This window comes from Centruroides vittatus, unplaced genomic scaffold (assembly GCF_030686945.1).
Source record: "Centruroides vittatus isolate TY-2023 unplaced genomic scaffold, ASM3068694v2 contig_563, whole genome shotgun sequence".
Taxonomy (NCBI): domain Eukaryota; kingdom Metazoa; phylum Arthropoda; class Arachnida; order Scorpiones; family Buthidae; genus Centruroides; species Centruroides vittatus.
In genome coordinates, this window is record NW_027122334.1 from 755,542 (window position 1) to 783,104 (window position 27,563).

The 27,563-nt window shown below is 27.5% G+C and overlaps 1 protein-coding gene across 1 annotated transcript in view; it reads left to right on the forward strand.

Moving 5' to 3' along the window:
* The window catches only part of btv (beethoven), a 239,088-nt gene that overhangs the window by 68,325 nt on the left and 143,200 nt on the right, over nucleotides 1-27,563 (forward strand). The window contains 12 exon segments of the mRNA XM_067274747.1: nucleotides 322-477; nucleotides 4,041-4,164; nucleotides 4,594-4,761; nucleotides 6,299-6,457; nucleotides 6,552-6,775; nucleotides 8,152-8,284; nucleotides 9,499-9,729; nucleotides 11,167-11,289; nucleotides 11,861-12,132; nucleotides 14,324-14,463; nucleotides 18,292-18,410; nucleotides 22,796-22,978. Of these exon segments, the coding sequence (XP_067130848.1) occupies nucleotides 322-477; nucleotides 4,041-4,164; nucleotides 4,594-4,761; nucleotides 6,299-6,457; nucleotides 6,552-6,775; nucleotides 8,152-8,284; nucleotides 9,499-9,729; nucleotides 11,167-11,289; nucleotides 11,861-12,132; nucleotides 14,324-14,463; nucleotides 18,292-18,410; nucleotides 22,796-22,978 (2,032 nt within the window).

The following is a 27,563-nucleotide window of genomic DNA, read 5'->3' on the forward strand; positions in this document are numbered from 1 at the left end:
GTAAATTAGATTTTAATAAATATTTTATAAATTTGAAATTACTAATATAGAATATAGTTTGATACAGTAGCATAACTAGAAATTTTAGTCCCTTAAACAAAATATAATAAAGGGCAACTCCAATGCTTAGGGCCTAAGCCCTTCTTATTAATTGTAGTATAAAAATTTAAACAAATTTTTAAATTGCCAATTTTACTATATATATATATATATTTTTTTTTAAATAAAAAATAGTATGCTACAGAATGGTTTTTAATGAATAAAATTATGTTCTATCTCATCAATGCTTAAAACATTTAAAATTAAATCAAATTCTTTCAGGAATGATATTGAGCAATTTGATGTACCTGCACCTGATTTATCTGTAATAGAAGAGTTGGAAAAAGATTTACAAAATACTGAACAAATATGGTTTTTATTTGATGAATTTAAATCAGGACTGGATGAATTATCAAAAGAAGAATGGATTTTATTTAGGTAATTTTAAAATAATTATATTTTTAATCTTCTGAAACCATGTTTTCTTAATTATTTCTTTGATTCACAAACACAAGTCGTGTTTCCATTTTAACACTTGGCGGTATTCCATCTTTATTTAGTTTATCACCAAGTGTTGAAATGGAAACATGACTTGTGTTTGTGAATCAAAGAAATAATTATATTTTTATATAAATTGTATGGTATTGAAAATTTCTAATTATATCCATAATAAAAATAAAAGAATTCTAAATCACCAGATTATTTTCAGACTATATTTTAAATTAATTAAATAATTAAACAATATGGGTTATCCAAAAAATAAAAACTGTTTTGCTGTAAAAAAATGCAGAAACTAAGAAAATTCAAACACTTTTTTCCAACATGTAGGCATTTGTCCATGGACATGTGGGCATTTGTCATAACAATACAAAAACTTTTGAATGCTCTGACAGAAAATAGCTGCCTTTGCTTTTAGCAAGTCATTACATGCAGTTTTAACTTCATCTTTAGTTTTAATACACCTGCCACTGAAAGTTTTTTAAATGTTTGAAAAGATAGTAATCTAATGGGGCAAGTCTTGGCTGTAAGAGGGATGTTCAAAAACTTCCCATCTAAATTGCTGAATCAACTACTAAGTTATGATAGCAATATATGGACATGCATTATCATGCAGAGGAAAGATGCCACTTGAGAGTAAATCCTGCTGGAAACTAAACAAATAACATCATTTTTGAACATAACTCTTACCTGTTTCCTGTACACTGCAATGAATTTCAAATGATCAAACATTTTATGCATTAAAAAAATGAATGGAGGTTGCACTTCACAGTTGGTGGATTTTCAAGTGTAGCAATATTTGAATACTTGAATGAATGCTTGTTTAGTAATTTACAAAAACATTGAATTAGTTGTGTTGTCTTCCTGGATTAAATTATTTGTAGTAAGTTAGGCACTGTGGTACATTGTATAAGAAGCATTGGAAAACTAGCACTTTTATTAGTTTTTGTTTGTTATTACTATAATAATTCTATTAAGGCAGACATATTACTATGGGAAAATCTACAAACCAGTACAACAGGAGAAATGATATTTAAATGTATCAATGATTTTATGAAGACTCAGAATTAAGTTTGAAGATTTATGTAGTAATGGTGTAAAGTCAATGATATGACCTGTGAAAGGAGCAGTAATACAAATTTAAAGTGTTGCTAAAACCTGTATGAGTAGAAACTACGTTTTTCACAGATATGCATTGGTTGCTTGGAATGGCCCACTGGAAGCTTCACTTCTTCATTTAAAATACATTTTAAATGAAGAAGTGAAGCTTATGAACTTCATGAAAACATAACCACTAAAAACAAGATTATTCAAAATTATATGTGAAGATGTAAACAGCCAATGTACAGTTTTTTGATACATACTGAAAGTAGATGGTTGTTGTATGGCAGAGTTCTTATCAGATTGTTTGAATTACAAGAAAAGTGCACCATATTCTTACACAATGTTGGGTTGCTGATAGGGGCACAGTAGTCAAGATAGATGAGAGGAGTTGTATGTAGTTGTGACTGGAATTGAGACAGACACAATGGTTACATGAAACTATTTATTTGACACAAAAAAAGCTTAAAATATTTCTGTAATCTTGGAAGTTCAAAGTTTGTGGTGGTCTTTTTCTCCTTTCCAAAATAGTCCCAACTGAAGGAATGTCCTTGGTTCATGACTGAAAGTTTCTTTGATGTCTCAACAGCTCTGGGGCAATGCAGTTAACTTCCAGTGATGGAAATATGTCAATCGAAGTAAGGAAGATAGAAACAAAGGTAGGCCTGAGACACCCACACAACAAATGGTTGACACAGAGATTTTAGGAGAAATTGTCATATCCTTGAAATTTGCAGTTTATATTATTTTCTGTCCCTGATCACCTATTCCAATTGGTTGCTTTGTCTTGTTCTCACTTTCTAAGTAGTTGGTCACTTGTTACTAAATATAACGAGATCTCAACAGATCACAGAATAGGTGAAAATCAATATTTAATTCGATCCCAATCATAGACAGTTGATATTGTGACTTTGTCTAGTTTTTTTTTGTCATGTTTCTGAGAAAAGATTTTTTCTCATTTATTATTTTTTCCTTTTTATATAAAAAAATATATTAAATAATAATGAATTTAGTGGCGTTCTAGGACATTTTCTGAATTTTACAACAATGACAAATTTTATTAGAAGATTATTTTAGAAATGTTTCATGGTTGAGTCAAATTGCTTATTTGGCAGATTTATTCACAAAATTAAATGATGTTTCTCTCTCTATTCAAGAGAAAAAACTATAAATATTTTCAACACAAAAGATAAATTACAGTCATTATTATAAAAATTATAATACTGAACCATGGCTGTGAAAAAATAATATGATTTATTTTCAACTTTGATTTTTTAAAGGAATCAAATAGATGAGGAAATTTGAAAAGAATTATTTTCCTTCTAAAATAGTAACTGACATTAAATGATTAATTTCCTTCCTTAGTGAAGGAAATTATTCATTTAATGATGCCAATGATTATTGGATTTTCATCCTTTCATCCATATTCAGTATCCTTTCAGACTGTCTATTTCAAAACGAAAATCTCATCAACTTGACATCAAATAACCAAATAAAAGTTTAATAAAGTTTTTTTATCATGTTTTGGTGTGACTTAAAGAATAATAATCAAATTTATTTGAAAAGACAATTTGTTGTTTGTTGCCATTTAGTACTATATAATTGTATGAAAGTGGAGTTTTGCTCTACACTGTGTCAAAAATAAAATACAGAAGTAAGTTAGATGTCTTTCCTTATATTAGAATTCAACTGTTCATAATTAAATCAAATTTTGAAAGAATAATGAAAGAAAAGAAGTTTAATCCTTCATATTGACAGTTTAAGTTAATAATACTTTGCTTTTTTATTATTAATCTTTATTTTTGTATATTCAATAAATTATTATTGATTTTTTTAATTTTTTCTTAATTATGATCAGTAAAAATTGTCAGTTCTAAAATTTTTTATCAAGGCAAAGTTAGTTCATATAGTCGTAGTCATGTAGGTTGTCACCATATCAGCTGGGAACACCTTACATCCATGATCTTTTGTAACTCTTTAATTAGAATTGCCAGATATCCTTTATTTCAAAGGACAGTTTTATCTTGTTAAAATTCAGTTAAGAAAAGTTAGAACATTATCATAAAATATTACAGATTATTAAAAGTTTGGTATAGAAGAATTTTATAATTAATCAATGTAATTATTAAACAAACAACTCTACTAAAACCTGATACATTGTATTACCAAAGCCAACCACTGCTGTATGTTATCAGGCTAAATAATGGCTATAATTTTCTGTTTAATTATTAATTATTTAAATTTAATTATTGTTTTGTTAAATTAATTAAATAGAAAATATTTATTAATAGTAATAGTAATAGTTTGTAGTAGTAATTGTTTATATTTAATACATATTTATAATACTGTTTGTAGACTACAACATTGTATTTTCTTTATTTATTATATAATTTATATTTCAGAAATAAAGTGCATCATTTTGAATTGTTTCTCAATAACTGGCTTGAAAAGATTGAAAAACAAGAAACAATAGATGAGCCAAAAACAATTACTGTTTTGCTACATCAAGAAATTAATAATTACAAGGTATATAATTATTTTAAATTTAGTTCAAATTATAATTTGAATTAATCTTAAATCAATATTCAATCAAGATATTTTAAATAACTTTTATTATATATATATATTTCCTGTTAATAGATTTTTTATTTTGAAAATAGTAGTCATGTGAATGTATATTGCCTGTTATTTATAAATAGAGATGATGACAAAGATCTTGATTTATGGTTGCATTAAATTAATGATGGCCCAAAAGACAGGCTGAAAATATTTGTTTCTCATAAATAATTTTATTAGATAAAGGTCCCATCTATTACTTAAACTCATATTAATCTAGCTTGTTATTATTTATATTAGAATTAATGTCTTTTTGTATTTGTATTTGATAATGTAGGAAAATTATTGATCATTTATTTAAAATAGTTTATTTTATTATCTATTTTTAATACATTTCAGAAAGTTATACCAGCATTAAAATATTGCAGAGGTGATGTATTTTCTTCATCACATTGGGCTAATCTGTTTCATATCTTAAATATGCCAAATACCCCAATTGAAAAATTATTATTTGGTGATTTCTTAAGGGCTAAAGATAAAATTATTGATAATATTGAAAATTTAAAAGTAAGTATATTTTGCAATTTATTGTAACAGATAATTTTTTTTAATTCATTTATTTTTTCTTGTCATAATGATTTGAAAGAATTTTCTCAATAATATAAAAAATTTCAGTATAAAATAACAAAGTTAAAAAATTAATATGGTATATATCAATCTCTTGCAGAATAATTTTTATTTTATAAGTTCTAAATCATGTCCAGCACAGTATTGAAAATTTATTTGCAATCACTTTGATATTACAATCAGAGGTGTCATGTTTTTTAATGAACAAAAAATTAAAGTTTCAACAAAGATTTTATGATTATGAGAATTTCCAGGTACTTACCTTTATATTCTCCCTTTCAAATTTCTATAAAAAAATGTATTTTTTGTTATTAGCATTTTGTCTTAATTAAAAAGGATTTTGTTTTGAAGATTTCTGTTGGGTCAATATTCCAGACAGAAATTTATAGATTAATAATCTCTAAAGCAACTGCTATGGTTGGAGAACATACAAACAACTTGATTAAAACAATGGAGATCCTAAGATCAGGTAGCTATTTCTGGTTAAAATTGAAGTCAACATCAAGTCCTTGATGACTCGATGTTGACTTTTTTGCAATGCAAAAGGTGTCTCAATTTTCACTTGGAGGCAGTGAGCAATCAATTCGATTGTGAGGGAGAAAGTTTGAAATCAATCAGGATGACTCAATTTTCCTGTGTTCTCTCTTCCTTGTAATCAATGTTGCCACTAGGATATCTTGTGCCTGTGTGCAAGTTTTATTTTTTGCATCTTTATGAATTAATGCAAATATATTGTGAAATTTTATTTTTTGATTACCATCAAAACTCCTTTGAATTGAGTTTGGATGGTAAGACATTGTTATAAACTAGCCAGTACAAGTTTAGCCCTCAATAGGCCATCTTCACATAGATGTCATCATACAATGTTTTTTTAAATTATTACTGCTCTGTGGGTACTAAGAGAGTCTTTTTAGCGAGCCCATTATGTGTTCAGTCAGGCCACAGTGGAAGGGCCAGATGGTAAGGGATAGGGGCTTGACATATCTGGATAGACCATTCCTGAAAAATTCTTGATGTTTTTCAATCTATCTGGATTTGATCCCACATTCCCCAGAAAGTAAGCTGACATCCTAACTGCTCAGCCATCTAGCCATATCATACAATACTATAAATTTGTATAAACGTATAATGACAATGTTACATTGGAATTTACAATTTTACTTTCTAAACATAATGCTTTGTTCCATTCATGGTCATTTCATAATTCAAATCAGGCACTTAATTAGGAATGTCATTTGTGCCTTCTTGATAACTATTTATAATGTTTATAGATATAAATTTTGTATGAAAAAGAAATATTTTTAATAATATATGAAATTATTTTAAAAAACACATTTTCGTTATAAATGAAAAAGATAAGATTTTCATGCTTTCTGTTAATTTATAACTTTTCTATTGGAAATGCATTTTTATAAAATAATAAATAACCTATAATAAACTTCTTAAGCTGTACATAATAAACATTATTTTTTGTTAGGAATTAAATAATAGAGCACAAGGTGAAGTAACCATTCGAGAAGCTTTGAATGAATTAGATCTTTGGAGTGCAAGAGCTAAGTTTTCAATAACTGAACATGAAGATTCACAAAAGAAGAAAATTATTCTTATTAAAGACTGGAGAGATATATTGAACAAGGTTTGTTGAAAAATATTTAAACATCTTATTAAATTAGTAATTAGTTACTTGGAATAATACATATTAAGAAATATAACAATACTATATCTTTTAGGTTGGTGAAAACCAATGTTTAATACAGTCATTGAAAGATTCTTCTTATTACAAACATTTTGCTGATCGTGCAAGTATTTGGGAAAATCGTTTAACTACATTGGATTTATCACTTCAGCAGTTAAATCAGGTCCAGAGAAAATGGGTTTATTTAGAACCTATTCTTGGAAGAGGAGCATTGCCTTCTGAACATACACGTTTTCAAAATATATGTAATGATTTTAGGTTTGTGGTTAAAACTTGCATATTTATTTGAATCTAATTTTTTAAAATGTAATTAATTATTACTTTTATTTGTAAACTTTATATTTACAGTTAAATTTATACTTTGCTCAATATATTTTAAGATATAACATACGTTACTGATGTTTTACTTAATATCTAAATATGTTTTAAATAATAACTAACAAATAATTATAATCACCATGCATTAGAAGTTAATCTTTATAAAAGTTTGAAATAATTTATATTAATTTATATCTGTACAAATATTCAGTCAGAAATATACTATAAAATGTATATATATTCATGGTGGTCAAACTGGAACTCTTCTAGACCTTTATTATGGCTTCCTTATATCAGATCCCTACCACTTATTTACTTAGGAATAGAAGTCTGACTTTTGAGCATTTCTCTCTCTCTACATATATATAAAATATTATAATATAGGATGCAGCTCAGCTCTCATGTATTTCTGATATGTATTATATGGACAAGGTTTGGCCATTTCTGATATGTATTATATGGACAAGGTTTGGCCATTTCTGATATATACTATAAAAAGTTTGAGAAATTTCTTAAGTCTTCAACTTATGTAATTAACTTGTTCTAAAGGTTTTTGCTCAAGTTTAAAAATTATGAGTTGCAATGTGCTTAAATACAAGACATTTTTGTCACGTATATTAATTGTAAAGGATAACTAAAGCTAAATGGCTTTTGATTACGAAAAGAAAACTTTGAGAAAACTTCATTTAATATCCAGTACACAAATATAAAACATACATACTGTATACATTATAATAAGTACTATGCAGATTCATTAACACAGTAGAACTTTCAAAGCATTTGTGCTTTTCATTAAAGCACAAATTGATTCAATATGACACATATACACACACTATCAATTGATATTAACTAGACATTAACACTGTTTATGTATGTTCAAAGCAATGCTTAATAAATAGCATTGCTAGTCATAAGTTTAAATATTGATATTGTTTATTTTCAAATTTGTGTAAGCCAAGGATTTACTGTAACTTCATATAAACATTTTGAAATGGAATTTAACTTCTGATTGAATACTTTTTGAACTTCTGGGCTCTCAGCTAAGAGAGCCAACATTTGAATTCTTTAAATTTTCAGAATTCAGGCATTCAAGATTTGCATTACATTTAGAGAAGATTGGTTTTTGATCTCTCTGACACAAAACATTCAATTTAAACTACTTTTGTATTATAAGTATTATTACAATTAAATATTATAGTAATACTGTAATAATATAATCCATGTATTATATTATAATGTATTAATAAAAATTAAATATATATTAAATAATAATAATTATAAATATTGATATATTGTAATTTTGATATTTTTTTCAGATCTATAATGGATAATGTGGCTCAAGACTTGCATGTTATTTCACTGACAAATTACTCAGGATTAACTTCAAAATTAAATAATCTTATAGACCAGTTGCATAGATGTCAGAAAGCTCTTAATCAGTTTTTGGAGGTATTTATTTAAATGTTATTCTATTAAAATTAATAAATTTAAAATAATGATTTATATATTTTTTTAACAGGCCCATGCATAGAATTTTCAATATGGTGCAGTTTAAAAAAAAAGAACATTATTTTTATAATATACTTGTAATTTATTAATTTTTACAATATATTTTATATAAGATTAGATTAAAATTAGTATAATACAATACAGAGGAACAGAATAGGTGCAAAATAACAGTTATATACAATATACTTTTTAATAACATAGTAACATTTTTATTTAATTTTTTAAATTCTTTTCAAATGGGGTTTAAACCCACAAGATTTTTTATCTGTCATATATACAACGGATAAAAAATCCCTATCCGTAGCTTGACAAATACTTATATACGACAAATAAAAAATCTAAAATTTTTGCTTCCGAGGAATGCGCGTGCCCATTCATGATGACAGCCGCAGGAATTATTATTTGATTTGATAATCAAAACTCTTTCAAATTTTCTGTTTTCCATCAAATGTTTTTTACAATTTCCCTCAGTCTTTTTTTTATTTAGAAATAATTACAAGATATGCATTGATTATTTTCAAATTTTTTTGAATTCAGGTGTACTGGTATAAAATGTAATATATAGAAATTTTTTAATAATGAGACTGATAATTTTATGTTGAACAAGACTGCTAAAAATAGTCATACTAGTTTGAAGCTATGACCATTATATATATTTTTAAAAAGTTTGTCTAAATCTAGCTGTATATACTGTAGCTGTTCTATTAACTGTAATAAGCCTAATATAATCTTCCTAATGTTAAAAAAATGTATCAAAGGAATTATTTCTTAATTTCAGAATGATTCTCATAAGAACAATTCTTCAAAAAGAATTGTTTATGATAACTTAAGTAACATATTTCTAAGATTATTCTGTTTCATTTATTTGGTTTTGTGTAAAAGCATTCAATCATTTAATTTTTATTGTAAATATAAGGACTTATTAATAGATTTTACTCAAAAATTTTCATTTATAATAATAAGTACAATAAAAACAGCATCAGGTTACTTGTTAAATAAATTACATTTAATTAAAAATAATTTAATGATTATCAAATTTTAAAATATCCAATATGAAAGATTAATATTGTTTTATCTTAAAATATGTTAAAAAGTTTTCTAATGATAAATCATATAATTAAATAATAATTTTTTCTTTGTTTTACTACTAATAGGATAAACGATCAATATTTCCACGATTTTATTTTATTGGTGATGAAGATTTGCTGGAAATACTAGGACAGGCAACTCAACCACGTATTATTCAATCACATTTGAAAAAATTATTTGCTGGAATACATTCTGTAGAATTTGATGAGGAGTGTAGTCATATTATTTCAATAAAATCTGTTGAAGAAGAAATTGTACCTCTTCAGCATAAAATTCAAGTTACACCTAATATTGAAGTAAGTTTGATTTATTATACATCTAAATAATTTGTTTATATTTATTGGACAATGTTAAAAGTAACTTTAACATTTCATAAATTAATTAACTTACTCATTAATATACATGAAATGTTTAAATATTTTACAAGTTTTGGCAATTAAGCTTCAGAATTGAATCTATTACAAATGTACAAAAACATATAAAAATATACAACACTCATTTTCTATAAAACAGATAGATGACAAATCTGATTTCTCCCTTTGTCTTTAGAATCTTCACATTTAATCATATTAATAGAAATTTTGATTTTGTTTCATCATTACAAATAATAATAGCAATTTGATAGGCAAAGATCACATATTAATCTAAATGAAATATTATTATTGTACCAATTATTTAAAATGCTTTAATTTATGTGGTTACTGCTGCTGGTAAGAAATGATCTTTCTATTAATATATGCTATATAAATGGAAAGAGCATTATTGATTGCAACTTATGGTATAATAAATAAAAACTTTTATTGTTATTAAAATTTTTGTTAACTTTTAAAGAAAATTATCTGTTTAATAATTTTTTAAATTTCAGATTGATGTATTCTAAGATATTTCTATTATAGTGAGGTTTTAAAATTATTCTAACAATCAACAAATTGAACAAATTCATGTAATTTAATTAAACATCTAAAAGTCAGATTTATTTCGGACTACAGTGAAACTCCATTTATCTGGATCCCATTAATCCAGATCTCTGGTTTATCTGGAATAAGAAAGGTAGACATACAGAAAACGTATATATGCAAAAAAATTAAAGAACTAACTTGTGAGTGGTATATTCTTGCCTGAGTATATGTTGCAGCTGTACAAATACTGTTTTCTCTTTGCTCACTGCCAATTTTGAACACTAGCAACTTTATAACAAAGGATCTGATAACAAAAATAAATACAGTATAGTATATCAAAATTATTTCAGTTCAAATTAGTCCTTTGGTTTTCTTACAGGGTGCTAAGCCTAATTACCAGTTGACCTTGTAAAAGGTCATAAAGAGAAGTTCTACCCCACACAAATTGTCAGGAAACTTATGTACGTGTACTGTACCATCCGATAGATAACAAAAAACTGATATTATATGTAGATATGTCTTTTGCTTTATACTGTTAATATTGTTGTAAAGGTATATATAATGTGCAATAAATAAAATATAACGTACATCTAAACTCTGTTATTTATGTAGATTTTCAGTCATTCGAATTGAGCCTGGTTCTATTTGAGTTTTGGATTTAATTTTCACATAATTTTATATAATTTTTAAAAAGTAACTTAGATTAGTTAACAATCAAATTACACATTTCTATGACTACTTATTTCAATAGTTTAATAAAATTAATTATAATTATAATTATTAAATATAAAATGAACATTGTATGAAGTAATAAAATTTTACTTGTTTATTTAGGTGTGGTTAGGAGAATTAGCAAAAGAAATGAAGAACACACTGAAGTTGTTATTGAAACAAAGTCTTAAAATCAGTAAAGTTGAAGGACAAGGAGGATTGGATCCTTCTAATTTTCCTTCTCAGGTAAATTATAAAACTGTAAAATAATATTATTCAAAATTCATAGTCTTTCATTAAAGTTCTGGTAAATTATGGCATCCCAGAAAAAGAAAATATATTTAATTTATTTTAGAATTGCAAATCAACTTAAAAATTTTTTAAGTTTCTTATAATAAAAATTAGTTTTGTATTTAAATCAGAAATTATTTTTCAAAACTTATTTATAAACTCACTGATTTTGTGTGAGCAAAATTTTTCTTGTATAATTTTCTAAAGAAAGTTATCTGTCTAGATTAAAGATATTGTTAGTTGTATTTTATTTTAAATAAATATTTTTTATTTAAAACATCTCTAATTTATTAATCATTAAATTATTAAATAATGAATGAGTTATGAAATAAATTATTAAACTTATTTTTTATATATATAGTTCAGTTAATAAATTCAACTTGAATTTAGTCATTCATATAATTTTATTATTTTATATATATAATTAGAAATGTATATTCATATATGAATATATATCATAATAATCCAGAAATAAATATATATTTATTTAAATTAATCTTTCATTCTTTGCTTATTTCTGTTTTAGATTCTTTGCTTAACTGAACAAATATTGTTCACAGAAAAATGTGAGAAAGCAATCCAGAATAATTCTTTACATCATCTTTTGGATGAAATGAAAGCACAATTAGATTCATTTACCAACACTGACTTATCAGAATCAACTGTTGAAAGTTATATCTTGAGTTTGAAATTAAAAGCACTTATTCTTGATACAATTCATGAAATAGCTATTGTTGAACATTTAATTGATAAAAAAGTTAAAAATTTAAATGATTGGTATTGGCAGAAACAATTGAGGTTAGTTTGTTTTACATTTTATAATTTTTAAAATAATTAATTCTTTAAAGTAGATATGATGAAGAAATTTAATTTAGAGGATCACTACTTATACATGCTTGTAATGTTCAACAGATAAGATGGTTATTTTCTACACAAAAAGAAATATATTTTATTTTTTTATCTTATATCTCTTGATGTTTGCTTGTTTTTTCAGTGATTTTTGTATGGTTATTTTTTAAGATAATATATTATTCACAATCCACTGCAGTTGAGCATTCTCTCCAAATTGTGTTGTAAATCTATGATGATTACTATCTCTAATATTCCTTTAGTTTACAAAATGATATCACTACATTTTGTTCTTTGGTATCAATGAAAAGTAGATTGATCATTTTAACTGCATTACAAGCATACTAAAACTGGTTAAACTTGAAACTATTTCATATTCATATATAAAGTTTTTGTATTCCCTCAAGAGAAATTAATAGTGTTTATTAATACAAGATTTTTACAAGATACAAAAGCATTGCAGATATTTTCTGATGCAACTTTGTAATTATTACTAACCTTGCATATTAATTTTAAATTTAGACTGGAAGTTTATTTGAATATTAAATAATTTATCAAAAAATTTCTATTTTTAATCTTAATTAAATATGAAATCCAATAAATTCAAAAAGTATTATATATATATACACAGTGGGTGATTGGTTAATGAACAGTTCAGATAACAAACAAATAGGGTAACAAACACTTTTGTGAAAGATTTCATTTTCGGACAACAAACACTTCACAGAACATACAGAAAAAGAAGCGACATAAAATAGTGAATACCGATTGGTCTTCCCTTGTCTCCAGGTGACAATTCGAAACTTTCTGGAGCTCTGAAGATGTCAACATTGATGCTCAACCCGATACTGATCAGATAGTATTCCTCTGAATTTTGAAACTCCCCCTTGTAATTCCAGCTTTTTGTTTACCTTTCTGACAAATAACGTTTTATAGTTTTCGTGAGACTATTGGACGGGTACTCATTAAGTTTTGCGTCAGTTTTTATTTACAAAAGGCAAGAGTTTAACTGTGCCATCAGATATTTATTAACGTTTTAATACCAAATTTCAAATTTCATTTGGGCCTTGCATTTAAATAATTTTTTGTGCACTAGTTGATTTATGTTCTCTCAATTTTTGTAAGTGCTTTTCTGAACTTATTATTTAAAAAAGAAACTGATAATATTATGGAGCATAAAAAGAGTGGAGTATCAAGAACTGTGCTCACTGTAGAAACCACGCAAGATATAATAGCCAAGGTAGAGAGTAGGCAGAAGATGTCTGATGTTGCTAGGCAGTATGGCTTGAACAGGTCTACAGTAAACACAATCTTAGCTATAAAAAATATACCAAGAAGTCTCAAGCAATTAAAGATTTTTTGAGGAAGCGGGAGGATGTCAGAACAATGGGCATCCAAATGGTATCCGAACCAGAATGAGGTTAATATGCTTGGAGATCTCTACAATTACAATGCTATTAATTACTTCTGAAAAATCCTGAAGAAGAGAGAAAAGCAATTGACATTGGACAGATTCTTTAACCCCCACAAACGGAAAAAACATTTAATAAAAATGCAAGACTGTGTATATATGTATTTTTATTGTTACATATATACTTTCTTACTACGTTTATTTATATTTTTTATTTTTTGGAGTCTCCAGAATGAATTAATCTAATTCCCATAAAAACCTATGGTAAATCAATAATCGGTTAACGAGCAATTCGGATAGCGAACAAAATCTTAGAACAGATTATGTTTGTTAACCGATCACCCACTATATATATACATATATATATATATATATATATATATTTTTTTTCTTCTTAATTATCTATGTAACAAACAGTACACAATTATTCATGTCTATCAATAATTAAGTTATATAATTCACTCACAGCAACCTTTGAAAAACCAATGATAGTTAATTGAAAACAAACGTTTTTGACTGTGGTAACCCGGTCTTCTTCAGGTTATAACTATTGAGATTCGTTACAATTTCTAAAATTAAGTCATATTAATATTAATGTTTACTTTATTTGTTTAATTAACTGTTTTACAAATTGTTATTTATTGTTGAAAATATTTTGTTATTTAATATCTTAATTTTTATTGAAAATGAATAATAAGGGATGATTCTTTTTTTCTTGTATTTCAACAGATTTTATTTACGTAGTGATGGTGTTGCCATTGGAAAAATGGTAGATGCAGAATTTGATTATACATATGAATATCAGGGAAATCCTTCAAAACTTGTACATACACCACTAACAGATAAATGCTATCTCACATTGACTCAAGGTGATTTCTTATATTAAATTAATTAATTTTTTAAACATTAATGAATCATGACAAATTATTTGTAGGCCTTCAAACTTCAGAAGTATTTAGCTAAACTTTTTAGATATTTCTACATATTTGAAGTATCTTGTGATCGTAATTTAAGTACCTCTATTCCACAATGTATGGAACAATATATAGCAATCCAAACTCAATTAAATTTTGTATACTGACATTTCTAACATATAAAAAACATTTCCACAGGGAAAAAATTTAGTTTCAAAGCCTAACCCTTTGAGTTGTGATGCTTTGAACATCAAAAAAATACATATGTATAAATACAAGTATAATATCAGGTCAGTCCATAAGTCCATGTGCATTTTTATGACCTTAAGAAAAATCTTGTTTTGCTGTCAAAAATGTCAGTCTAATGTGATAATTTTTACACTGATGTGTTAAATTGGATCTCATTCATATAATACTGTTCAGAATTGTGAACATTTCAGTTGTTTATTTTCGTTCAAATGGAAGTAACCGATGAATATAAAAGACATGTTTTATACTTTTTATTTTTAAGTGGTGAGAATGCTACAAATGCAGCCAAAAAAATAAATACTGTACATAATCAAATTTTAATTAGTGCAAGGACTGCGCAGAAGTGGTTTGAAAGATTTAGAAACAATGATTTTAGTGTAGAGGATAAGGCTCGTACTGGAAGACCCGTTGACTTTGATGATGATGCTCTCTCTGCACTAGTTGAAGCAGAACCATCTTTAACAGTTGATGAAATTGTGGAACGTTTAAATTCATCCCATGGAACTGTTCATAGACACCTATAACAAATCGGAAAAGTTTCAAAGCTAGGAAAATGGATACCACATGAACTGTCAATAGCTAACTGACAACAACGTATAAACATTTGCACATCTCTTTTATCCTGTATTGCTTTAGAACCTTTTCTTGGTAGGCTGGTTACTGGAGATGAAAAATGGATCCTCTATAATAATGTGACGAGAAAAAGACAATGGATGGATTCCAACAAGCAGCCAAAACTGACTGCAAAAGGTGGGTTGCATCCAAAAAAAATTCTTTTGTCTGTTTGGTGGGATATGTCAGGTGTAATTCACTTTGAGCTGTTAGAACCTAATCAAACAATTACAGCTCAAATGTATTGTGAGCAATTAGAGCATTTAAATGAAAAATTGAAAAAATCGACCGTCGTTAGTGAACAGAAAGCAGGTCTCTTGCAGCATAACAATGCCAGACCGCACGCTGCAAAAATAACTGCACAGAAACTTGAAAGCTACAACTGGGAAATTTTACCTCATCCACCATATTCGCCAGATATTGCTCCCAGTGATTATCATCTTTTTCTCAGTTTGCAGAATTTTTTAAAAGGGAAAACTTTTGAGGATGAGAACAATGTAAAAAAGGCTATTTCTGAATATTTTAATTCAAAACCGAAATCATTTTACGAAGACGGGATTAAAAAGCTACCATCAAGATGGCAAGAAATTGTACAAAATAATGGTGAATACATTATAGATTGAAATAAAATTTAATTACAATTTTTTGCTGCGTTTTTTGTAGATAAAAATATGCACGAACTTATGGACTGACCTGATAAATTGTTATGATCAGTTTCTAGGTATAAAACTTCCTATGACATGTGAATACCATTTATACTACTGCATATCAGCATTGATGGTCATAACCATGCTGAACTTGCCTTTCTTGTGAAACTGTTTAATAAAAACAATGCCAATGCTGCAAGTTCACTTCAAGAGTTACAACACCTTAAGAAATTGCACCAAAATCATTATGCACAGCTGATGGGGTTTGAAATTTTATTATTAAGCTGATGGAAGCAGGATGGCTATTTTGACAAAATGCCTGCCATCTGAGCATTCTGTCTTGACTGTGAGAAGGTGCTAATGGCAGTGGATATGTGAGACAAGTACAAACAGCTGAAATAGCATTTTTGTTCATCTGTCTCTGGATAGAAGTAGGTGGGAGCCTTGCTGAAGAACATTGTCTCGTTTCATACTGCTAACATGTGACTAGCAGAGACAAATTTGCATGAATGGCAACTGCTACACATCTTGTCATTAGCGCTTTAACATTGTTGACTTTGTTTGCATTGATGCCTTGACAGGGAATCGTGGACTCTATGAACTGGCATCACATCATTTTTAGTGAAAATTCTCAGTTCTGTTTGGGAATGGACAACCGCTGTGTTGGGAGTGTAGAGAACCGGTGTTAAACATTTCAATTTGAGCCACACACTGACCTTACAGCTGGTATGCTGGTGGTCTGGGAAGCCATCCTTTATGGCAGCCATCACCTCTAGTAATGGTACAGAGGACATTACTGGCATAGCAGTATTTCAGGAAGTCCTGTGTTATCATGTGTTGTCTTGAATGACAAAGCTGCAAATAACCATTTTTTAAGAAGACAATACGTGCTGCACATATCTAGGGTTTCCCAGAAATGTCTGACACATTACCACATTTCTTGACTTGACTGATTTCTAGTTTGTTGCCCATCAAACATTTGGGATGCCAGCTTGTCATTTATAAATGAGGAATCTGGAGTGGCAGAGTTGCAACATACATAGGAAGGTCTGTTACTGGACAGTATATTGTACCTGTAGACCTCCATATCTGATCATTTCCAGGCAAGAGGATGTCCTACAAGATAGTAAATATTCTTTTAAATTGTCCCTTTGCTATGATATTGTAATAATTTATTACCATTTTTATTATGTTTGTACTAATAAACTTTAATTTTCTTCCAACACCTTCTTGGTATATAATACTTTTTCATCAATGAATATATTTTTTAAAATCAAACAAATCTGTTTTTACATTAGTATTTATTATAATATTATTAGTAATTTATTAATATAGTAAATTTTATTGTATTTGTTAACTAAGTTATTCACAAATTAGCAGATGAGCCAATGTTGCTTGGGCAAAAATAACAACAGCAAAGATTAAGATTAATTATTAGATTAATTAAGATTATTAGATTATTTCGTACTTCTAATTCTTCTACTACATTATATTATAGTATTTAATTTATATTTATAAAGGTTATCTTACATAAGAGTTTATCACACTGAGTGCCCAGTCTAACACATTTTAAAAATTCTTTAAATTGTGTACAGTAGAGGAATAAAGAATTTTTAAAATGTGTTAGATTGGTCATTTGGTGTGATAAATCCTTATGTAAAATAATGTTTAGAGTTATATAGCCAATCTTACTTGTTTTTATCAGGTGCAAGAATTAGATCCCCCTTCTTCCGAGGCTAATTTTTAGATGGATCTAAAAATATGCTTGATTTCCCGCAAAACACAAAAACCACATCTAAATTAGTACAGTAGAATCCAAGTCCTTCAGGGTAATCCTTAACCCTCTCCCTCTTCCCTGTGGGAATTTCCAAAAATTCCTTCTTAGTGTGCATTCTCACAGCATACCTTAATTATGTACCAAATTTCAACTTTCAACTCCTAACCATTTGGGCTCTGCACTTATTATCATCAACCCATCTCGATTATATTATAAGATAGCAAATAAAATTTTAATTTTACAAATGAGGTGTCAAGTACAAAATAGGTAGCAGTTTTATTTTTAATATTTCTAAATATATTTTTTTCTTTAATAAAATTTATTTTCTTTAAAATTTTTTTGCATGATTGTGATATTGGAGAATAAATATGAATTACAAGTAATGATTAAAATATTTAAACATTCTATTGCATAATTTTTATAGATATGTGTAAATTTATTTTTTTATACTTATTTTATTTAAATTTTATTAAATATGATATGTAATATTATTTTTAGGAATGAAAATGGGATTGGGTGGATATCCATATGGTCCTGCTGGAACAGGGAAAACTGAATCTGTAAAAGCATTAGGAAATCTTATGGGTAGACAAGTACTCGTATTTAATTGTGATGAGGTACAAACTGATATGTCATAAATGTTAATAAATTAATTTGATAATTGTATCTTTACTGAAAATTTAGATTATAACAATTGATCTGCTTTTTAAATTTATTCTAAAATCAGAAACTGCACACCGGGTTGTATATAACAAAACATGACCTACTTGAACCTTTAACTGGTGCGTACAAAGTTTATTCTTCCGAAACAAACATTTTCCTAACCCCTTCTGGGTTCTTCTTCAGGTGATCGAACTCGATCACCTGAAGAACAACCCAGCTGAAGAAAACAGCTGGATCAAACTCGAATACGAAAATTTGAACTAATCCAAACGATGTTATGTTTCGAATGTCCAGTTCGTTTGTATATTCTGTCATGTGATGTGTAATTTGTACCACATCACACATTGACCACCTAAAATGGTTAGAGGAGATTGAAATTTTTAAGGCTTATTTTGCATCCACATGCATTAATAGAAGGGAAGAGATTGGCCATTCCATGGCTTGGCAGGCCTTACTACATACAGAGAGATAGCATTTTACTATTAAGTTCTTCATAAAGAAAAACACTTGGGATCATGTGAGATTATTATTGATGATTTATCTCTCACACACATATTTTATGTATTTTGACCTAACATTCACTACCGTTTGGAGGTTGATGGTTAAATTCGAACACATCACATGAGAGAATATGCAAACGAATCAGACATTTGAAACATAACATCGTTTGGATTAGTTCAAATTTTCGTATTTGAGTTTGATCCAGCTGTTTTACCTGAAGAAGAACCCAGAAGGGGTTAGGAAAACGTTTGTTTTGGAAGAATAAACTTTGTACACACCGGTTAAAGATTCAAGTAGGTCATGTTTTGTTAAATTTGTTCTATCTAAAAACTAGAATATAGTGCTTAATATATGAATTATTTTTTGTTTTAATTAATTTATCTAATACATTTCATAAGAAATAGTAAAAAAAATTTTTTGCTGAAATATTGATTTGATGAGTAATTTTAGTATCTGAAAAATTTTTGAATCGATTTAACATTGGGAATACTAAAAGTTTTATGATGATTCTTTTAATATTGCCGAACAACCTGCTAGATTATGTATTGGGTTATGTTAAGACTAATTTAGTATTTAGATGTAATGCAGTTTGGCTAGAGGTAAACAAGTAGACTGCCATCTCATGATAAACTAAATATAATTAGAAACAAATTAATTTTTTATGTAAATTTAGAATATGTGAGACTCAAACCCATAACTTCTACATCTCATGCAGATACATTGCCACTTACATGACCCAGATCTCATATTCTAAATATAAATTAAAAATTTATTTATTTTTAATTATTAAATTCATCACAAGATGGCAGCCTAACTATCTATATCTAGCCAAATTGCATTATATTTAAGTATTAAATTAGCCTTAATATAGCCTGATAAATAATCCAACAAATCATATAATTATTAAATTTGGCCATTATAACCATTAGATATGATCTAATCACACATACCATAAAAATCTTTATTGACAACTTTAAATCCTGGTCAGTGTCAATATGTCTATTGTTCAGTTCTTGAGGGGGGGGGAAAAAACAGACCAGCTGAGGAAGGCCATTGTAAAGGCTTCAGATGCTTATCAGAATTTAAAGTAGTTAATAAATATTTTTGTGGGATGTGTGATTAGTCTGTATCTAATGGCTATAATAGTTAAAGTTAATAATTATATGAATATATACATGGACAAAAAAAAGCATAAGAACAAATCCAACAGATTATTTGGCAATACTAATTGAACTGGATTGTTGTGTATGATTTTTTAAACAAAAAAAATTTGTTATTAACACAAATGATAATAGTTTGGTAACTATTAATCAATTTTTTCTTCTTTTTTTCTATATTACAAAATTTTAAAGTAATTTTAACAACCTTCCTTCTGGAAAAAAGTAATACAATTAAAAAAATAGTTTAAACAGCATAAAATAGAAAAATCAACTATAAAAAGCACAAAAAAATTACAATAAATTATATAAATAATGGAAATGTTATCAATGCAAAACTAATACAAATAATTTTGTAAAGAAAAATTGAAATAAAAAATACAATAATGATTATTTAAATTAATGTTGGTAATGTTTCATTCTATAACATTGTTACTTCTACACATCTATATTCTGTATACATCATATTTTTTTATTCTTCAAAATTTGTATTATTCATTCTAAAAATGATGTCATATGTTACATAAGGTATGCAACAGTTAGATGACTCTGATGTTTTCAAATCAAATTAAATCTTTATTTGTACTAGGCAGTTGCCTGTTACATCAGAGTGTTGTAATTAGTAACTAATAATAATAATACACCACAGTTGGTATTAACATACAAAACAACTAATTTTAACACATTCTAATTCTTATCTTTGTCCATAACAATATCATTTTAATTATTGTTAGTTTAGTTAATTTACTTAATTTTAATCACTCGATTATAAAAATCTTTGAGAAAAATTATATAATTTATATATTATAGCAGTATTTGTATGAAAAAATAAATACATAGTTTTTTCCATAACAAAGTTGTTTAGAGTACAAAGATTAAATCTATCATGTAACTCTAGGGCCTCTTTACACAAAACATATGGAATTTAGAAAATTTATCTTTACATCTTGGGCAGAGACTATTAGAAAATTCATAAAATTTATTATTGATTATTAGCATCTTTTTATTTAGTCTAAACTGAATGAAAAATTTTTTAATGGCAAAGGGCAAATTCGTCAGCACATTCTCACTAAATTATCTTTCACTTGGTATTTGATGTTTAAAAAGTTAGTATCTTACTATAAACATATAGAATTTATACATAATTATGTACTAAAAATGTCAGAAGTAATTGTTCAGTTAAAATAAACAAGACAAGTAACTTTATAGATTATGTTCCATAAAGGAATAAATTCAACATACATTATTTTTGAAAATATACACATGTAATTTTATAAATATTGATTGTGCTTAACTTATAAAGTCTGTTAAGTATACAATAAAATGTTTAATAACAAATCAACTAAGATTTTCATGCTTTCAACTGATTACAGTGCTTCATATAATAGTTACGAGTTAATATTCAATACTTTGAAAATACATATTATAAACATTGTTATCTAATGTGAGTTTGATTAATCAAGGGCCTCAGAATTTCACTAAGTTTTTGTTTTTATTTTAAATTATATTAACTTGAAAAATGGGGATGCTCAACTACATTATACATTTAATAGATGCCTCAAGTCTTTTATCATAATATTGTTTATTACATTTACTTATTTTATATATGGCAGTTCTTCAGAATTGTTCTAAATCTCATTTATTAAGCTATTGTACATTCATCCAATACAATACTCAAATCAATATCAAGTTGATCAGTTCGATTAATTCCAAGTAATAATTAGGCATAAATTTTCTCTAGTTTATGATGAAATTCTACTTTATTCAAAATGATCAGAACTGAACAATATTTCTTAACTTCCTTGTATCAATTGACTCTATCTTTCATTCAAACAAAAGTATTACTATATAATTTAAGAAATCAAACACATTTTATTTTAATTAAATACTTTTTGAGATATATCATATCTCAAACATCTAATGACATCTAATTGAGATTGAACATCTAATAATAAACAGATTCAAATATAAATTTTGTTTAATTTTAAAATTTTTATAAAAATCAAAACATTTCAATTGTAATAATTTATTAATTTATAAAACAGTGAAATAATAAAATATTAACCATAAAAAAATAAGAATTGCCAAAATTAATTAATTCAAATTAATACAGATTAACATTTAGATTACATTCCTATATTTTTAAGTTTTGTGACAACTAACATAAAGAATTATACTGTTGGATGTAAATCAGTAGGTACAGTACATGCATCTTATTTAAAACTGGAATAATGCTTCTGTAGTCAAGGACATTCTTAAAGTTTGACAAGATACTTTTCATTTTTTTTCCAATAGATTTTTACTCCTTTTTTTTGTTCATAATCAGTTCCTCTATTCAAAAGCTGTAATCACCCTTCTTATTTTGAAATTTTCTAATGTATAGAAATATTAAAAATTAATTAAAATTAATTTCAAAATCAAACAAGTAATGTAATGTAATTAAACAAGTATTGCAATACACAACTATTAATATGTATTATGTATTATGTTAAAAGTAGTTAAGAAAGTTATAATTTATTATATCATTATTATTGTTTAACTTATTAATTATTTTAATTATTAAAATTATAATCTCATAGACTTAAAAGAAATGTTTTGAATAAAATTTAATTTACATACTTGAAAGTAAGTAAATATAAACCTTATGATTTGTTTAATAAGATATATATTATTTTTTACAGGGTATTGATGTGAAATCAATGAATAGAATATTTATAGGTTTAGTAAAATGTGGAGCTTGGGGTTGTTTTGATGAATTTAATCGACTTGAAGAAGCTGTTTTATCTGCTTTGTCTGTGCAGATCCAATCTATACAATCAGCTCTAAAAAATAAAGTTACTGAAATTGAATTGCTTGATAGAAAGGTACAGGAATTATTCAATTTTAGATTATATTTGTGATGCTAACAATTGAAAATATATTATATTATATTTAACTGGTAAAATCATTATGGAAATGTGAATTTAAGCTAAAAAGTCAAATTTTGCATATATTTTATGTATTGTTATTATTTTTCATTTGTAACTTATTATTATATATACATTTATAATTTATATGTTATACATCTCATTTCTCATTGTTATATATATATATATATATATATATATATTAAATTTTATATTATTTTATTTTTTATTTATAATTTCTATAATGATTGAGATTAGCAAAAATATAAAATTTTTAAAATACGTATTATTCAAAATTTAATAGATTAATTGTTTAAAATGTTTTACTGTTTATTTCCTTTATTAAAAGGAATCAAAATACAAAAGATATTTATTAAAATTATAATTTTTAAAAATTAATATTATATCTAATTTAAATAATGAAGGCTGAAATAAAGTTTATTTTTATTATTTTTATTAATAAGGATGGCCAGATGGCCAAGGCATGTAAAAGCATCAGCTTGCCACTCCAGGAACATGGGTTTGAATTCAAATTAAGAAACCTTAGGAAGTTCATTGGACAATATGATGTGGTTATGTCAGGCCTTATCCTTGACCTGAATAGGGGTGGTTGTTATCCCCTTTGTTTACTTGTTTAGTTGCCTGGATATGTCAGACTTTATCCTCATCACCTGACCACCCCATTATGAGTCTGGCAGAACTTGTAAGCTTGCCAACTTTTAGGGAGGGATCAATTAATCCCACATCAGGATGAACCTAAGGGGGTTCTCATGTGGGTGGGCAGAGGAGACAAATGATGATAAGTGTCTTACAAAGTTAAAAGCCATTTACTTTTTAGCATTTATGCTTACATCAATGTTTGACAGTTCCAAATCTTGGTGATCTTTCAGAGTAGCAAGAGTTTGTTCTATCGGTCGTAGCCCTGGGGCAGATGAGATGGGATCGTTGGATGGATGTGGATGATTGTGGAGATGCTGTGGCAACCTAAGTGGTTGATGGCGACACAACACAATATAGAACATGACTTTGAGCTTAATCCAGAGGAAGACTGTCTTTGACCTTGAGTTACTAATTTTTATAGTTTTTCTCCCACTATCCATATTTCTGATTGGTCCCACGTCCCATTCCTTGCTTCTCGATTGGTCTCTCCTTTGTTTCCAGGTGAAAACAGAGTCCTGATTGGGTCACAAGAAAGATCCGATTCAAGGCGTCTGTTTGACACCTTTTCAACTATGCCAGGAGATTGTTGATAGAACCATAAGCCTTGCGCTCATAATTTAGCCTGTTGTTTGTGATTTCTGTTATCTTGGAACTTTAATGATCATACACGATGTTTTTCTATCCATCAAATCTTTTCCCCTTTTCTGAAATTGTTTTCCTTGATCAACCGTTTATGAGCACTTGAGTCAAAGTTCTACCTTTCCCAACTGACATTCCATCTGATCCTTTGTCATTTGTTTTCACATTGCATTTGTTTGACAGTTACAGTTTTTTTCCTCTCCTCTCCCTTATATAACTCTTATATTCCTCTAACTAACATCACCTTTGATTGGACTCAACAATAGCAAATTAATTAATTTGAAATTAAAGTTTCGTTTCGTCCCATTCGAACTCACCATTTGAACCTCACAAACTCATGAAAGGAATGGCAAAAGACCCTTTTAGTATCAACAGAACAGACAGTTAAAATACTAAATATAATAAATATATAAAATAATTTACTATAGTAAAACCTTTGATCTATTATTCCTGGATATATCACTTTTCTAGAAACATTGTTCAACTTTTAAAGTCCCTGAACAAATTTTAATTTAAACTATGAAAATTAAACATACATTAATTATTCCTTGATTTATTATTTTCTGCATCTATTATTATCAGAATTTTTAGTCCTGAAAAACATTAATTTTGAACTGATAATTTTTAATAAAGAATAATACCAACAATAAAGATTCTGAGTATCTGTCCTTGGATTCCTCAAGCAACTTTCTTGAGTAGCACAGCCCAAGACATTTTGGATGTATAGTAGGTTTGTAGGAAATACACTTTCACACTCAACTTGTTTGATATATATAGTTTATTTACAAAAGAATACAGTTTGTCAAGGTACCTCACTGTACAGATTGATACAATAACTGAGGACAAGTTTGAATAATCAGGGATGGCCACTCAATAATTTCCGTACTGTGGAGAGGCTCTATCTGCACTTTTGTCTGATCTCAGACCTCACTTGTTTCTGAGTGTCTCTTCTGGAGGAATGTAGCCTCTCTCCCTATCCTCAGTGGCTTGCCGAGTATCTGAGATCTAAGTACTGTCAGTACCAAGCCTTACCTCCATCCTTTTTCTGGTCATCTCCCACAATTTAAAGGTTTTTTGGGAGCCAACTTCTGACTAATTAGAAGGGTTGTCACATGCAAAGCTTTCCTTTATATATGCGCTGACCCAAATATGGGTGGTTGTCCTCCCCTTTGTTTACTTGTTTAGTTGCTGTTGTTCACATACTATGGCAAATGGTTTTATAACTGGACCACATTGGGATCCAATTTAAGTAATCACAAATTACTTCGTTTTTCTTCCAAACTAATACTTTACACCATACAAATGTTAGTATGCATTGGTAATAATAGCAGTTGATATTTTAGGAATGTGGGAAAGAAAGTAGCAGTTTGGACTCTGTATAGTTAGCTATGCAAGCTTGAATGTATCATACCTGATAGGTGAGCTGGAGAGAAAGAATGGCAGTGAAAGCCTGGTCTAAATAGAAAAAAACCCATCTGTTTGCATGTTGCCAGATCTGATAACTTTAAATACTTTTGGTGACAAAATATAAAATTTACAATTGCTGAAATAGAAATTTAGTGACTTTTCTAGACCCTTACAATGAACAAATTTAAAAAATTACTATTGTTGCTAGTCTAAGTCTGGTACTTAGTAATTTTTTTTTGTAAGTTTCCGTAAAATGGACCTGGGAACACTGCAATTGTGAATCATTTTACTTTGCACTTTCACTTACAAGGAGGTATTACATCTATGTTCTCCACTGATTTTGATGAATTTTGGCACAAAGGTAGTGTTTTGATATGATAATGCAATCATCCAAACTGTTTCATTCTATGGGATATAATGAGCAAGTTATAACTAATTGAATGTGGAATTATTTTTCTTGGCAGACAAATAATACAGTAGCTAGTCTTGTGGACAATGATCTGCCCAAGAAGAGAGGCATAGCAAGAGAAGGTCATTGGCATATTTGCTACTTATGCCATATTGTATCATTCATTAAAATACCAACACAATTTTATTTGCAGAGAGAGTAGTTTAATATCAACTATGGTTAAATTTTTTAAGTATCACAAATAGTTTTACATTGATGACATGATCAGTTGTAAATTTCATCACATGAAACCAGCTGACATGTAGCCAAAAGGTTCTGGAGTCTTTTATGTTTACCAAATTCCCGGTAAAATTACCCAAAAATTGCCATTTTTTAATCTTTGTAAATAAGCTATATTCTCTATTCAGTAATATGAGCTATATTCTTCATATGCAATAATGTGATTCTATTATTGTGTATAATGTTTTGTATTTTTGTCATGAAAATTTGAACCAACTGAAGAAGCTCAATATGCATATGAGCAAAAATGCTGTTTTAGTTAATTATTTCAGTTCTTTTATGCAAACTGTATCTTTTTTGGTTTTGTGTTGATTTTCCATGAGATATGAGAAAATTAATTCAGTACTTACAAATACATTTAGATTCATTATAAAGTGTTTAAATGTCTGTTACTATTATTTTTTAATTATTAGTAATCTACATTATCAATTTTATATTTGGTTTATGACTTATTTACAGCTGTACTAATTTACCCTATTTACTCGCATATAAGATGAGGTTTTTATTCATTTTTCACTGCTTCAAAAACCTAGGTCGTCCTGTACATGTAAGCAAAGGATTTTTGCATTTTCGCAATAATTTTTGTAAACTGTGTATTTGCACTTTTAACTGTGTGCTCACACTCTGGTGTTTAAAAACAAGAGTATTTTATCTGGGTTGTTTGAATCATTTTTGTGTACTGTCAGGAGTAAAGATGAATAGCAATAGGAAAAGCAAAGTTTTTGAATTGAATTCCAGATTGAAATTCAAAAATTACATGGGAGTATAATATAAGTTTTAATCTATTCCCACATGAAAACAGATGATTATTCGGAAATCAGAATTCAGAGAAACTCAAGTGTAATTAATAGAGAGTGAATTTGACTGTTAAGAATTGGCAAAAAAGGTTCCTGATTGTCCAGCTTTACATGAACAAATTATGTTGTCAATTTTACAAGATTTTTTCCTTAAAGTTTAAAATGCCAGTAATTTTTGCAGGACTATGTGTACATTTACATGTATTTGATATTTTATTTGTGATTAAACGAAATAAAATTAGAATTGCATTAATAAATCTAATTTTCTTTATTTTGATCTTTAAAGTCACACCTCGTCCTATATGTAAGATTGTCTTATACATGAGTAAATACAGTATATATATTTATTTAA